General features: G+C 59.8%; 1 protein-coding gene across 1 annotated transcript in view; it reads left to right on the top strand.

The window, feature by feature from the left end:
- Positions 1–15328, top strand: part of CFAP46 (cilia and flagella associated protein 46) — a 99540-nt gene extending 84212 nt beyond the window's left edge. The window contains 14 exon segments of the mRNA XM_034987446.1: positions 1292–1389; positions 1823–1899; positions 2466–2596; positions 3111–3232; positions 4031–4114; positions 5490–5671; positions 10164–10228; positions 10308–10368; positions 10439–10474; positions 10972–11074; positions 12085–12197; positions 13442–13523; positions 14346–14408; positions 15226–15328. Coding sequence (XP_034843337.1) covers positions 1292–1389; positions 1823–1899; positions 2466–2596; positions 3111–3232; positions 4031–4114; positions 5490–5671; positions 10164–10228; positions 10308–10368; positions 10439–10474; positions 10972–11074; positions 12085–12197; positions 13442–13523; positions 14346–14408; positions 15226–15328 — 1320 coding nt within the window.
- The last annotated feature ends 607 nt before the right edge of the window (positions 15329–15935 follow it).

The following is a 15935-nucleotide window of genomic DNA, read 5'->3' as shown; positions in this document are numbered from 1 at the left end:
TTATGCTAAGTGAAGTAAGTCAGAGAAGGGCTAATACCATATGATTGCACTTATGTGGAATTTAAGAAACAAAATGAGCAAAGGGAAAAAGACAAGCCAGGAAACAGGCTGTTCACTCTAGAGAACACGCTGATGGTCACCAGAGGGGAGGTGGGAGGAGGCGGGAGAGGGGATGAAGGTATGCACTTGTGCTGAGCACTAGGTGATGTACGCGAGTGTGGAATCACTATGATGTACACCTGAAACAAATATTACACTGTGTTAACTCTACTGGAGTTAAAATAAAAACCTAAAAAGCAAGCCCCAGAGGAGACCCTCAGAGCACGCATTCTGTGCTCCCTTCAATGAGAAAAGGACAGACAGAGAAGAAAAACTACAAGACTGGAATGCCACAAAAGATACCCAAATGGTCCACAGACGTTTTTAATGGCACCCACCTTCATTCGTTTTCAGGGAATTGCAAAAATTAAAACTGCATTCAGTCACTGCTAGACCCCCACCTGAACATCTGCAATGGAGCAGCGGGGCGCATCGATGGAAGAGCCTTTCTGGAAGCACGGCGGGCGGCCTGCGCTGAGCAGAGACGCTCCCCGGCCCCCGGGAACACGTGCCTGGAGGCCCGTCCTGCAGCTTCGGCCAAAGCGGGCGGGCACTGCCCGGAGGGGACACAGGCTGGGCTCGGCTTCCCATCCGGGCAGGTGGGTGCGGCCCGCTGAGCATTTTCTGCCTTCTCTCTGCTCCGCCCGCACGCGTGGACGCCAGTGCGGACCCCAGTGGGCGCTTGCAAACGCGAAGCTGGCTTCGTCGGCAAGTGGGGACGTGCGCTCGTGGGCTGTCGTGCTCATCCAGGAGGGCGCGGAGCCGGGGCGCAGGTGGGAGGAGCGGGGCCGGGCTGGCGGGGCGCGCGGCGGGGCAGGGGCGCGGGGGGCGCATGGGAGGGCAGGGGCGCGCGCGCCTGCCCACACGCGTGGCGTTCAGGGGACCGGGAGGAGGACGGAGGGAAGACACCAGGTTGCTGGAGGATCTTCCGTTGGTCACTTGTTTGGGTTCTTGGGCTTGCTCGTGTCCGGCGGGTCAGGTTTGTGACGGAGGCCCGGGGTGGAAGCTCGGGGGATCCCGGTGGAGTCCGCGTGCGCCCTCTGCCCCTTGTGGCGGCCGCGAGTCCTGCAGGGGTCGCGCCCCAGCCCGGCCGCGGGGCACCTGGCCTGAGGCCCCGCACAAAGCCTAGCAGACATCTCAGCGACTGGGCCTGCATTGTGCACGGTCGGTTGATCCTGTTTATCACACACAGGCGTGGCAGAATCTAAGGGTCACTGAGCAGCATTTTAACCTCCTGAATGAAATCCCGCCTACCTTTCGGATCCTCATCCTGCAGCACTCGCCGGACAGGTAAAGCCTTCCTACTCCCGTTCTGGGGCCGGCCCGACCCTGTTAAGAAGTCTCCGGGCGGCGGGAACACAGCACCCGGGCTGCGACGATGGAGGGCATGTTATGGACCGAAGGCCGTGGCTGGACCAACACGGACTGGCAGAGGCTCCCAGCTGAGATGGGGTGGGGCAGCAACCCCCTGGGAGAGGCAGGCTGGGGCCCCTGGGGACCCCGATCCGCCTGCTGTCCGCAGCATGGGACCTGTGCGTCTGCTGAAGGCCTCCCTCGCCATGGAGCAGAACCCTCGCCTGTGCCCAGATGGGCCTGTTTCAATTCTGTGTCTTGACTTGGCCACGGCATTCATGGGGAGGGGGCTCCTGCTGGGGTGTATGTGGTTCACCGACTCGGGACCCCACGAGCTGGGCTTCGACCCTGCCCTGTGTCCCGCCAACAGGGCCTGTCTGTACTGCACAGCCTATGAGAGACCCAAGTCCATCCCCGCGGCCAAAGGGAAGGTGCTCCAGGTGGGAGGTGAGTTCTGCCGCGGAAGGTGTTCATCGGGCCTCCCCCACGTTGTAGGGCACTCACTGTGCAGGGCTGCCACAGGCAGGGGCCATGACGCATACCTGGGGGGCTTGGCGACCCAGCCCTCCATGTGCTTGCCCAGTGGGGTTTGTTGAGCCCGTGAGAGACAGGGAAGGAGACAGGGGTGTTTCCCGGACCACCAGCGGCCCCGAGATGGACCAGCCACCCCCTCCCCCCTCCAGAATTTCTTCTCCCAAAAAAACACTACATTCCCACTTTCTTCCTTAACGTCTCTGGCATATAACTCCACTTAGCATTTCATTTAAAATGAAGGAGGGCTGTGGAACGGAGACATCCATCTGTGTCCCCACTTTTGACAGCTACTGTGAGTGCCTACGAGCGAGCTGTGTCCATAGCCAGGAACTTCTTCTCACGTGGAGAAACCCTGTGCCCACAGTTTGCTCACTATTACCCACTCCCGGCGTTCATGCACACCCCCCACTCTGTCCTTGGCCCAGAGGGTGGTCTGTGAGGCCGTGGGGTGGGGACAGCAGGGGTGTCGGTCTCCACAGGCTCCTGCAAGGTAGCACGGATGGCCGTGAGCCCGGACACCTTCTCCTGCCTGTTGGCCAGTGCCCAGCAGTTCCGGGAGCTGACCCAGGCTGCGGTGCACAATGAGGACCTGGCCCTGAGCTCAGGCACGGTAAGACCCATGAGCCCAGCTCCCAGGGCTGCTGCCGCCGCCATGCAGGGGACCAAGACCCTGGCCCGGCTGCAGCAAGGTGGGGCAGGCAGGGCCAGGTGGATGGCACTGGCCATCCAGACCCCAGGCACTGCTGGACACTCAGGTCGGGGTCCCCACAGGGCAGCCAGTTCTCTGAATCCTTGAGCGAGTCTGGTGCGGCTGCCTCTTGATGTCAGCAGAGACCCTTTGGGGCCGGGATGCCAGGGTGACCTCTCGGAGGACGGGGCGGGCGGACACGGCAAGGAGCACTGCCTGCAGGGGGATCTGGTGGGCCCTGGTCCTGGGGTAGGCGGGTGCAGGGAGCCCTGTTCTGCAGCCGAATGGGCCCCTGGCCGCCAGGCTTTTTTTGGGAAGGGCATGTTCGAGGGCCCTGCAGGGTCCTTCCCACTCTTTGCTTTAATAGGGTTGGGATTTTATGAGGCCCCCACCCTTAGACACTTCTAATCACGGGCTGATGTTTGGGTTGAGACAGGAATTGGAAAGTGTGCACCTTAAAAAGGAAGGACACTCTCTGCAGAGATTCAGTGATGTCCTGGCATCCATGGAGGAGTACCTGAGGCCACTGTTCCCAGTGCTCAGCAGCCCTGCGGCCAGGTACCTGCCGTGGGCTGACAGCTGCCAGCCCTGAGGGCAGAGGCCACAGAGGGCGAGGGAGGGGCTGGCTACATCCCGGCGGGGGTGGGTTTCGGGTGCAAAGTTGGCACTCTCCTCGGGACAGACAGGAGGGTCACCATGTCTCCGTCCCCAGCAGTGCCCCAAAATGCTGGGAGCAGCCAGGAATAGGATACCCGGGAGCCAGGGCGGACAGGGTGGGGGGCTCAGCCTGCAGGCCAGCTCTGCTGCCTCCCCGAATCCCAGAATGAGCCGGCTGTGGGGTGGGGGAATGCTGTTCCCACGTGGAAGTCCGAGTCGCTGATGCTGTGAAGTTGATGAGCTTTGCTCTGTGCTGAATCAGGCCATGCTGAATTCACATCCGCAATGCCCGACTCAGGACCATCTGCTGTAGGGAATAAGCCCTAGGGCTGCTGAAAATCTTCTCTGGGGGCATGTCCCAGCCACTCAGGTCCCTTCTGTTGCTGGTGCAGGGTGGGAGTGGGGAGCGCGGCCCAGTCCTGAGCCCCTGTGATTTATGCTCGGTAGAGAAGAAGGCAGAGGGCTTGGGCAGTTGAGCGAGCGGTACGTTTGAGGTCTGCCCATAGGTCAGAGACAATCCTGAGTCCCGTCTGCTCCTGTGAGTGCTCTGATCCCTGGCCCCCAGTACAGGGAGACGGGTACCCGGGAGTGAGTTATGGAACGTGCCTCGTGGGGCTCACTGCCCTGATGTTCCTCCCATTCTTAGCACATGTGATGTTCACGTGTTTTTAAGAACCTGGACATGCCTTTGACTTCTAGAACACAGATTCCCACGCCTGCTGCGGATTCCGGGAAATCAAAGGGCAAAGACAAGGAAAGGAAAGTGTCCCCGCCCCATGGTGAGTGGGGGCCTGACGGGAGCTTCTGCGGGAGAACTTGGGCTGGGATTCACCCGAGAGCGCAGGCGGGGCGGGAACAGGCCCCCCAGAGGCCTCCCAGGGAGGTGGGAAGGTCCCCAGGAGGTTGTGTGCGCAGCCCCGAGCCAGCGCCCTGGGTGGGGGCTTGGTGCTGCTGCTGGCCGCACCACAGACCCCCGCACGCCCGCCCTTCCTGGGAAAGCTGGCAGGCTGCGTGTGCCCCAGACGACACGAGGGGCAGACGAGCTTCTGCGTCAGTGACCTGCCGATCTCCTGGAGGAAGGGTGAATGTGCCGGGTGCAGTCGCCGCGGGGGAGAGGGCCCCGGCGCCTGAGCGGTGGCTTCCCGATCACCTCTGTGCCACCAGGACGGACTGTCTGGTTCTCACTCGCTGTGCTTACACGTGTGGGAGACGTGCTGGCTCCATCACGCACACCCCACAAGTGGCCAGGGGCGTGGCACGTCCGGGGGCTTCTGCCTCCCACCCGGCGCCTGCGGCTTTGTAAATCGTTTTTCTCGAAGGCATTTTCATCGCGCGCCTTTTCTGTCGCCCCCACAGAATTACTCAATAGAAGGGAAAGGAGGGGCTGCTCTATCCAAGGGTGCTTTGATTTCCAAAAGTGCCTGGCGGTGCCCTCGGGCCAACACCTCGCCCTAGACGTGGTCACTCCGGCTCACATGCCAGTGCCCGCGGCCGCCCGGGGCCGCCCTTAGGGTGAGGGGCCAGAGCTTGCCCACCTGAGGTCACTTCTGTGAACTGAGATTCTGCCCTAAAAATTCCCCAGATTAAGGCCTTTGCTCACTTTTAAGTGATTTGTTTTTACTTTGTACATATAGTTAATTCAGTTCAGGTGTCTCGTGGCCTCGCCCTTCGTCCCCTTCACACCTGTCACAAAGAGCAGGTTTTCTCACGAGCCAGGCAGGTCCGGCAGCTTCTCCGAGGGCTCCGTGGTCACTTGGAGAAGCTGCCACATCGCAGGGGTGCAAATCCTTTAGCGCACATCTTCATCCTTCGAAAGGGGGTTCCGTGATTAGAAGGACTCATGGCATTCCTGGACCTGCCCCAGGAATTGGCTGCCCATGTGGGGGCAGGTCCTCAAACCAGGGAGGACCCGACGACCCTGTGACCTGGGCCCCACCCGGGTCTGAGCTGTGACTTAGCCGTGCCACCAGAACCAGTGTCCATCCCCCAGAGAGCCCGGGCGCGCCCCGGGCCCCACTCCTCACGCGCTGAGCCCAGCTCAGACTTCTTCGTCTGTGTGCAGTCGAACGACGTCCACAAGGACGTACAGACCCGGACCAGCAGGCCCGCCCCAGGGGTTTGCCCGCCCGCGGGAGCGCGTCTCCCTCTGCCTTCGTAGCTGGTGTCCCCTGTCCGCAGTTCAGCTCGAGGCTGCAGACAACACCATCCTCATTGTGGACAAGGATCTTCTGGAGCTGCCGCTGGAAGGCCTCTCTGTGTTTGAGGAGGCCGTGGTCTCCTCCGTGTCCCGGGAGTTCTCCCTGCAGATGTTATGCCATCGCCTCCACAAAGAGGAGACAGGTAAGAGCGCCCTTGGCCACACTATGCTGACCCTCCAACCAGGTCCGTCTAAAGTACCTCCCGCGGACTCCTGTCAGATGCTTCTTATCAGATGTTCACGCTTTCTTCTAGGCCCTCATCCGTTCATAGTCACAGAGCACCTACTCTGCGCCCAGTGTCTGAGAGGTGCTAAAGGTCCACCGAAGGAGAAACTAAACATTGTTCTTGGCCCACAAACCGGGGATGGGTGGTGACCAACGACATGGCTACTCATTTCCTAGGTGGTGAGGGGCAGGGAGGGAGGGGACCGGGAGGACGGATGGCACTCAGGCCTGGGGGCAGCTGGGGACTCGGGCTGACCCTGTCCTGTGCTGGGGGCTGCTCGCGCCCCCATGTGCCCAGCATGTGAACCTGTCCAGGCTGGAGGCTTGTGCTCTGTGCTCTTTGCTGCACTTCAATAAATGTGTTCAACTAAAAACAAATAGTTTGGACTTTGGCTTCCATCCAGGAGAAGGTAAGAAGGACCAAATTGCCCTTCTAACAGAAACAAGTGAAAACCCGAAATAGATGGAGTGGTGGGTCTCGGACACTGGAGGGCAGGCCGTGCGGAACCTGGTCCCCGAGAATGGGGCCGACCCCATGGAGGACGGGCCATGAGTCCAGAGAAGGAATACAGGAATTAATAATGGCCAGTGTCCCCCCACCCCAGATCTGACGAAAACCATAATCCCATGTGTCCAGAAGTTTCCATAAGTCCCAGACACAGGAAGCGGAGAGGAGACTCCAGGGCGGGTGTTCAGAGTGACGAGAACCCCAGCAGTGTTTCGGCAGCCACCACGGAACACCCAGAAGCGAGGCCCGGAGTGACCCCGACTTCCCGGTGGAGACCACGCATCCTTATGTCACCGCAGAAAGTCCGAGGGCTGCAGCCTGCACACCGACGGAGAAGATGAAGGGGAGCACAAAATACACGAGAATGCACAAAAGGCAGAAAAAGAGGGAAAGTGGGATGAAGAGCGGATGGGGCCGGTGGAGACCGACAGCAGGGGTATTTGCCTCTCCTGTGCAGACGGTGAGGAGGGAGGGTCCTTTGTGGACGAGCTCGCCATGTCCAAGACCCCCTCAAATAACAGGAGAGAGAATACGCCGCCCCCCCGCCGGCCATGCCATGGACTCACTTGTGTCCACGTCTAGGGCCAAGTTTTGCCAGGTTATCTGGTTTTTGTTCTTTTCGTTTTGTGGGGTTTCCGTAGGTTTGCATATGGATTTTCTTATTATTTACGACAGATGCCTCCTCCCGCTCTGGAGCTTGTCCATTCTCTCACCTAAATGGTGCCGTTTGAACACAATATTTTAATATAGTCCAATCTATCAATCTTCTGCGTAATCGCTTGTGCTTTGGGGTCTTTTTTTAAAACTTGTTTTCTTACGTCACAATCATGAAGCTATTCTCCCATGATATCCCGTAAATACATCTGTTTTTCTTTCCTGCCTTTTACGTGGTATTCACCCTCCTGACCCGCAGCGTACAGTGCGGTTCCGTTTCTTCCCCTCGGGGGCACCATTTACGGGAGGGTCCTTTCTCCTCGGCTCCGCGTGGCCCGTGTTGCCGTGGCGGGGGCGGCAGAGAAGAGCCACCCTGGGTGGCAGGACGAGTGGCGGCCCGGACGCATGCACACCCTGCTCCCCAGGATCTGGGAGTGTGACCTGGTGACCGTCCCGACACGGGAGAGTGTCCTGGATGAGCCGGGAGGCCCGATGGCAGCACCGAGCTCCTCCTAAGACGGACGCAGGAGGGTCACAGAGACATGGGAAGAGGCCATGCTGCCGCCTCTGAAGATGGGGAGGCCCTGGAGCTGAGGCCACCGGAGGCTGGAGAAGGCCGGAACCGATTCTCCCCAGGAGGAAATAGCCCTGCACACACCTTGGTTTTAGCCCAGTGGGACGCGTTCGACCCCGACCTCCAGGTCTGTGAGATGCTAAATGTGTGTGGTGGTTTGTTACAGCAGCAAGAGAAAACGCACCCAAACTCTAACAAAAAACCTGCGAGGTGTGAGGTCAGTCTCTCTATGCGTGACTGAGTGCTGACCCCCAGGGTCCCGCACACCCAGAGGGGTGTTGTCGGGGCTGTGAGCTGCTCTGGCTGCATGCACGTTTGCGGGTGAAATGTTCCTGGTAACTCTTTAAGGAGAACCACCAAAAGCAGAGAATCGGTGGGACACGAACAAGAACAGCAAAGGATCCGAACACCTCACCCAAGCTGTTAGCAGCCAGTGAACGGAGCAAATAAAAATCAAAAGGCAAAGTGGTGGAGACTAGTCCATGTGGGTCACAAACTAAAACATAAATAAATAAGTGGGCCACACCGGTCAACTCCGTGGCAGCGTGGATGACGAGGCGCGCCGAAGCCGGGGACATGGGTTTGACAGCAGGCCAGAGAACGGACAGACAGATGGAGTGACCCATTGTCTCGCGGAACAGACCTGACGGCCGTAGGCACCGTCAGGGCTGGGGTCATTCCATGGTGGTAACAGTCGGTTTGTCAGCAGGATAAAATCACCTCAAACTATGTGAAGCAACGAGCAGTCAAAAACTAGGGCAAGACGGGGGCACCCGTCCCGCGGTGGTAGATCACGCACGCCCCACGTCTGGCAGGTCGGGCAAACAGAGGAAAAGCAGAGTCTGAGCCGCGCCGTGGACAGACCCGGAGCCGTACAACTGGGGACGTTCTCCCCAGGAACAACACCTGGAGTGACGACCACCTTGGCCGACACCACGGCGTGATCAGCTCAGAAGCCACTACCCAAAGGAGGATTTCTTAAATCCCATTCATCTCAAATTTAAAAACACACTTCTGCGTATCTCCCGGGCCTCAGGAGAAAGGATGGCAGGAAGTCCAAGGCTGGTGGAGTGCTATGGCCGCAGGGTCTGGAAGGGTCTCACAGCTTTGGATGTTCATATCAGAAAAGGAAAAGGTTGGAAGTGTGCAAGCTAAGCATCAAATTTATGAAGTTAGAGCAAGAACAGCAAAAGAAAAAAAAACTCAAAGCAGAGGAAAGGGTACAATAAACACGTGAGCAGACATCAACAAAATAGAAAGCAAAACAAATTTTTTTAAAGATGTTGTTTATTTGACAGAGAGAGAGCAAGTGCTCACAAGCAGGGGGAGCGGCAGAGGGAGAAACAGGCTTCCCGGCCGAGCAGGGAGCCCGACGTGGGGCTCGATCCCAGGACCCTGGGATCATGACCTGAGCCGAAGGCAGACGCTTAACCGACTGAGCCACCCAGGTGCCCTGGAAATAATTTTTTTTTTTTAACTCATAAAATAGACACATTCTGGTAAGAATGATCAAGAAAAAAGGCGGATGGTGCACAAATACACAAAGTTGGGAATGAAAAGAGACTCAGACTCTAAAGATGCATCAGAGATTTAAAAGATCCTAAGAGACCTAACAACAGTATATCCAAACCCTTAGGCAAAGCAGACCAAGTCCTGGGGAAAAACAGCTCACAGACTCAAGAAGGAAAACCCCAAACACTCTCAGAACCAGCAAGGAAAGGAGATGAACAGCTTTACTCCTTTGAGATCTACCAGACTTTCCGGAAACAGTTCACATCAGTCTTAACAGATCTCCCTGGAGTAGGGAAAAGGGACCAACCCGTCCTAGCCTTCTGTCGGCCCCTGACACCCAAACTGCCAAGACCAGCACGAGAAAGAAAAATAGAACTTGCATCACCCAGTCTGACCTCAAAAATTTGCAAGTGTCATTATATTGGATTAAAGGAAAACGAAGTTACAAGCATCTCAGTTGCTGCAGGAAAAGAGCATTTGATAAAATGTGTGCGTTCATACTAGAAATTCTTAGCAAACCGGGACAGAGTGGACATACCTCACCCTGGTGGAGGCTCCATCCAGACCTAGAGCAAGCCTCCTTCCTGACGGCACACCCCGGGCAGCGCGCTGTCAGGACACAGCAGGAGCCTCGGCCGCACCTCCGTCCCTTCTCTGCGGGAGCTGCAATGCGGGTAGACGTGCAGAAGTGAGAGGCATGAGGGCAGAAGGGAGGAAGTGAACTGTCATTATTTTTGGACCCTCCAAAAGAATCTGCAAGCCACTAGAACAGAGAAGTGTAAATCCTTGTGCAGGAGGCAGAGGAACCAGCCGGGCCCGGCCCTGTGACTGGGCCACACCGCGGGCACACTGGTGGGTGCCCGACATGGTGTGTGAATGGTCAGCCGGGTAGGCAGCAGGGCCTCTGGTGATGGTTCCTTCCTTGAGGACTCCCGCCTCGGGTTTTCCCCAGCCCTGCAAGTCTTTACATTTCAGAAACTACAGCTCTTTCACCTTTACAAAAATTAAAGTCAGTTGTTTCCACTACTTTTTTTTTTTTTAATTAAGGTGAAAAAAATAACCTTTTTAAAGTGAACAGTTCAGGGACATTTATTGTGTTCATAATGCTGTGTGCCACCAACTATTCTAGCCCCAAACACCACCTTCTTTTGTTGTCCGCAGCCGAAGGGACCGTGAAGAAGGAGGGCAGAGGCAAGAAGAGGAGTCCAGCGAAGAAGGGACAGAAGGTGGGCAGATGGGCCTGGGGAGGCTGGGTCCCCCCCTGCAGGACGCAGGACCCCCCAACAACCCTGGTCTCTGGTGCAGGACGCTCCGCCCCGGCTCATCCCCCCGGACTGCATCGTAGTCGACGCCGACAACTTCAAGTGTATCCTTTACCGGCCCCGCCGTCTGGGACACCCAGGCGCAAGCGCTGTTTCTCCTTAACCCAGAGCTAGTCATCGTGGACCCCTACGGGGAGGCCCAGGGCATAGGTGAGTGCCTCCCATGGGCCCCTGATGCGTGCACACGTGCACACACTCGACATTCACCACCCTCTGGGCTCCACCCTCGGCTGCCTCCCGTTACACTGACCACAGGGGGAGTGGGGTCCTGCGGCCGTGGCCATCACAGCCAAGTCGGGACCATAGCTGTAGGAAAAGTGAACCCCTGAAGCGAGGCCCGCTGCCCCCCTTCTCAGAGCCCCAAACGGGACTTCCTGCTGCCCAGGGCAGCTCTAAGTGTCTAATTCTTGCGGGCTCTTCTTTTGCTAAATTGGTTTTACATCACTTCTCGGCCTTTGGCTAAGATCAAGAGTAAAATCTCTTTACAAAGGAGGGCGGGAAGGAGCACTGACATTTCCACACGCAGTAAACGTTGACTCCACCACGTCCTGTGTCTCTACACGAGGGGCCGCGCCAGGGGACTGCCTGCTGCCCATCTCCCTCAGTGTCCCACGTCTGAGACAAGCTCCATTCATTTCCTGTTGCAGAAAGGCTGACTCCTGTCTTCGTCACCCGGGAAATTTTGGAAAGATTCCGAGACACGTTCACTGCTCTCTGGGTGGGACATCTGGGAAATAAGCACTTCCCCAGGTTGGTGTCGGGGTTCTGGGGACACTGTCCTGCAGCCAGCAGGTTGATGTGAGCCAGCTGGGGGTGCCCCACACACGGTGGGAGGGACCGCTGTCCTCCGTCTCCCCCTTGTCCCTCTCTCCTCCCTCTTTCCCCCAGGCCCCCCCCAACCCTGACCCCGCATTTTGTCCTGCCAAACCCCCTGCCACCCCCACCCCCAGAGGCTCCTGGTGTCTGGCCTTTCTTCATCACACAGTGGGCTCCTTGGTCCTCATGGTGCCTGCATGGTGGCGTCATTGTCCTCATCCCCACTTTACAGACGAGGACCTGGCACGCGGGCGTGTGTTTTTGCCCAGTGCAGGGCGTGCCCCTGGCTCTGGGACTTGGGGGGATTGTAGGAGGAGAACCTGCTGGAGAGGGGCGGGGCTGCGGGAGAGCAGGGCTGCGCGAGAGAAGGGCGGGGCCCGTGGGCGGGGCTGCGAGGGAGGGGGGGCGTGGGGCGGGGCTTCGAGTGAAGGGCGGGGCCCGTGGGGCGGGGCTGCGAGAGAGACGGCGGGGCTGTGAGTGGGCGGGGCCTGTGAGAGGAGGAGGGGCAGCATTGTAGAGGGGCCCGCCGGAGAAGGCCAGGGTTGCACGTGGGTGGGGCCTGTGGGCAGTGGGCGGGGCCTGCTGGAGTGGTGTGGACTGCTGGGGGCAGGGACACTCCCCTGTGGGTTCTCTCAGAGACCTGGGAGTGGTTGGCCATCAGGGAAGTGTCCTTCTAGCACTTTCCAGAGCCACTGCTCAGTGAGATGGGAGTTCATTCCAGGGACCCGAGGTCCTTTCCCCGGAGAACCATGTGGATAGGACGCAGGATGGAGGCTGACTCTGGCATCAGGAGAGTGTACATTAGCCCTGTCCTAGCAGAGGGGTGGGACGGGGAGTGAGGAGCACAGGACAGGCTTTGCTTTCAAAGCACCCCGGGGACACCCTGGGACGCCAGCTGCCGGCCTCTGGCTCCCACCACCAGGCCACCCTCCTTCCCTTTGCAGCCAGGCCGAGTGGGAGCAGCTCCTGGGCAGCTGCAGCGGCTTCTTCTTCTACGGGATGGAGAGCTTCCTGTCCCACATACTGGTGGAAAGGTTGGCTGCCATGAACCTACGAGGTGAGGCAGTCCCTCAGGGCCCCAGATGCTCGACGCTCTGCCAGGACCCCAGTGCATGAGATGGATCCACACAGGGACAGAGCAAGGCCCCTTGCGTCGCCATCAGTCATCGTCTGTCTGAGAAAGGGACTCTGGAAGCACAGCGGGGCTCTGGGGGAAGCCTCCTCCTGCCCTCGTACCCCTCCTCCACTTCTCAGAGACCCAGTTCAGAGTTCTAGACCTGACAGGTGCAGCCGGAGGCAGGAGCTGGAAGGGTCACCCCCAGGGCTGGGCCTGCAGAGTCCAGGAGGGCTAGGGTGGGCATTTCCAGAACACACTGACCACAACCCCCACCCCACCCCCAACTCCTAGCATAAATGTGGGCACTCTAGGCCTTGTATTCTGTCTGGCCGTCCCCTGAGGACTTCTGAGCGGGTGGTCTGGCTTGCCCTTGAGTGACCTTCTCCTGAGGCAGAGGCTGACTGGCACACTGCATAGTTGCTAGGAGAGCCTTTTCGGGGACCCTCAAGAGGCACATGGCCCAGTGACGACAGCATAACAAGAACGTGGACATGTGTCCTGTGGTCAGGGCACCTGAACACCCCCACACCATCACCTGCTACCAGTCTCCTTCCCAGCCCCTGGAGATGGGCCACGCAACAGTCCAGCCCACCCCAGAAGCCTGTCACCGGCGCATTCCTTACCCCTAGAGGAGGTAGAAACAGGCCTTCTCAGATGCATGAGGTCAGAGGCGTTCTTAAGCTCCCCAGGCTCGTGTGGGGCCAACACCACTGGGGCCCTATGCTATTCCCGACCGTTGGAGGTTCTGCCTGCCCCTGGGGATGGCCCCCCGAGCCTGCCCTCAGCCAGACCACTCCAGGAAGTACACAGCCAAGCCTGTGCACATGGGGCTCTCGGCATGCCCGTGGCCAAGTGTTGCTGTTCCAGCGGACACACGGGGCCATGTGCCTGAGACCGCCCCCGGCAGGCTGGGCTGCCTTGTTGGCATGGCATGCTGGGAGCTGAGCCGATTGCACGAGAAGACTGGGAAGGGTGTGGGGTTCTGGAAGTAGATAGTGTCCCCGTGCGCTGGTGCAGCCGGCGGGTCTTGGGAAAGGGTCTATGGACGTCAATCCCGAGCCTCGGCCTTATTGGGCTGCATTTATTTCCCTGATTGCCCCACGCCCTGGGTGACACCACCAGCCTGCACTGGCCTCCCACTCCTGGGCGTGCGGCTGCTGAGCTGCCCCTCTTGTGTCCTGCAGAGTGCCAGATGATGGTCCTGCTGGGCCTGACGCGGTCCTACAAGAGCATGTGGCGGCGTATGGAGAACTCAGAGAACAAGAGGTGCCTGCACCAGCTTGGGCCAGCAGCCTGGCCTCCACACACTGAATGGGGGTGCCTGGGGGGCCTAGGACTGATGGATGCGCTCCCTGGGGAGTGTGAGGGGACAGAGTGCCCCTGCGTCCCATGGGCAGAGCCATCTGCCCCCAGACCCCACCCTGGAAGAGGCTGGTGGGGGGGGGGGTGCAGCAGAAGAGGGAGGGGAGCTCCAGTGGAAGACTAAGGCCTGCAGGGACTGGGCCAGGGGCCAGGGGGCCAGCAGCTGGGAGGGTGCCCTGGCTTCAGAGCTCCCCACATCACATGCACCCCAGGGCCTGTGTGGGCTGCCATCTCAAGATGGATGCTCTGCCTCCTGACTTCCCCGCAAGGCTGGGAGTGGTCCGGAGGGATTTGGTGGCACTCCGGAATGCCTTGTCTTGTTAAATGGCATTTCACATGGGGGGGGGGGCAGGGGGGCGGAGTCGGGGGGAGGGTGTTCTTCATTGGTTCAAGCACTTGAAGAGCTGTCAGCCCAATACTTGGTGCTATTTGGGCTGTGGACTGGGGTCGGCTCGGGCCATCCCACTGGAGCTCGATCCCCTGCAGCGTGCCCCAGCTGACCTTGGAGGAGCCCATCAAGACTGCCATCCTTCTGAGTCTGGTGGGGGTCAGGAGCATCCTGACAAACCAGTGGCCGACAATCCTGCAGGACAACGCGCTGCGGGCCGGCATCCTGTGGGAAAGTGAGTGGGTGCGGGTGTCCCGGGCCCGTCCGCAGCCCTGTGGGCCTCCCCAGAAGCCTGCCGGCGGTGCCCCTGACCAGTCTGAGGGATGCTTCCTTCCTAGGTCTGTTGACAGTTGGCAGGCCGATCGGGAGAGCAGTCCGTCTCCTTCAGAACATGGGATCTGGTGAGCCGAGGAACCACGGTAACAGAGGCTGTCCCCTGTCCCTGCCGCCGCTCAGGCTGTACTGGGCCACCTCCCAGCCAGCGTCCCAGCGGCGCTGCTGGGCTGGGGTGCCTGCCGTTACCGGGCCGCTTCCACGGCTCAGCGTGTGCCGACGGAGAGCACAGCCTCCCATGAGATCCTCAGGGCTGAACACACTGGGCGTTAGAAGGGCTCAAGGCGCCCAAGTTCTGGAAGCCCAGGCGTGCTCTCTGGGGCGGGAGCAGGAAACCTTCAAACTATACCCCACAAAAGGAGCTTAAAATTTAGAAGTGACGTGGTGCACAGTGCCCAGAACACGGTTACCAGACCGTGAAGGCTGTTGAGTGCGTGCGGGAGGGAGGGAGCACCGGCAGGTGCGTGAGGGCGGAGGACCCTGGAAGAGCCAGTGGTGTGAGGAGCTGCTAACGAGCTGCTTTGGGGACAGAGGAAGGGGCGCCTGTGTGGCCTCTGTTGTTCTGTGTGGATGTGCCTTGGAAGGAAGGGACACCCCACGGTCAGTGGTGGCAGCCGGCTGATGGCAGGAGGAGGAGCCGCCTGGCCCCACGGTGCTGGGAGTGGTGTGGTGTGGAGGCGACAGGCCGGCCTGGGCCTGGCGAGGTCCCTCCCTGGCCGGGTGCCACCGCCCGTGGGCCTCGGTGTCCATGGTGTACATGTGTGGCCGTGTCCATGGTGGGGCCGTGTCTGCACCGTCGTGCACCGTGCGCCCTGCCCCCAGTGCTCCGTGCAGGCCACGAGCGCGGTCTCACTCTCCCTCAGGTGAGCCTCCGTGGGCCTCCAGGGTCAAACTGCTGTCCCTCCCGCCACAGCTCAGCGACCAGGAGCGGCTGCCCATCGTCCTCAACTTGGTCCTGTACGGGCTGCCACACCTGGCCATCGGGTGACCCCCCCGGGGCAAGGACCTTGACTGCCCCTCCGAGGACCCACCACCCAGCCCTCCCCCCCATAGGCACCCCTCCTCCGGGGGCCCTGCCCCTGAACCCCAGTTCTGCTCGGGGTCATGCCAGGGCCATCCTGAGTCTGATCTGCTCTGGTGCTTCCTCCTCAGCCTGCTCTGCCCGGCTCGCACGGGGACCCTTGGGCAGGGGGAGGAGAGTCCCTCTGGGGGCTCTGCATTGGGGCTGACCCCACAGCTGCCTGGACCCCCAGAACCCTCCCCTGCCCTGTGCACTCCCTTGGGTCCCAGTGGTGGGGGAGCCGCCTGTATTTGGGGTAGAGGCTGGCCCTGGGGGTGAGGCCCTCGGTCCCTGGAGGCCCACGGTGGTCCCTGGACAAGGAACACCATCGTTTTTGGTGTAAGCGCTTTAGTAAACGACAAGGTCCAGTGTCTGCATCACGTGTCTGCAGTGCGGTCTGTGACCCGGGGTGCACGGCAGGACTGGAGTCCCTCTGTCGAGCGCCGTGCCGTGGTGGGGCTCAGCTGTGTTTGCCGAGTGAGCGAGCGAGTGCGGGAAGTCCAGCCCCGGGGCCCGGGGGTGTGCCTGTGAGGCC

This window comes from Mirounga leonina, unplaced genomic scaffold (genome assembly GCF_011800145.1).
Source record: "Mirounga leonina isolate KUSES-001 unplaced genomic scaffold, KU_Mleo_1.0 Mir_114, whole genome shotgun sequence".
Lineage (NCBI taxonomy): Eukaryota > Metazoa > Chordata > Mammalia > Carnivora > Phocidae > Mirounga > Mirounga leonina.
The sequence above is the reverse complement of the archived record's forward strand: the minus strand, read 5'-3'. Positions and strand labels throughout refer to the sequence as shown.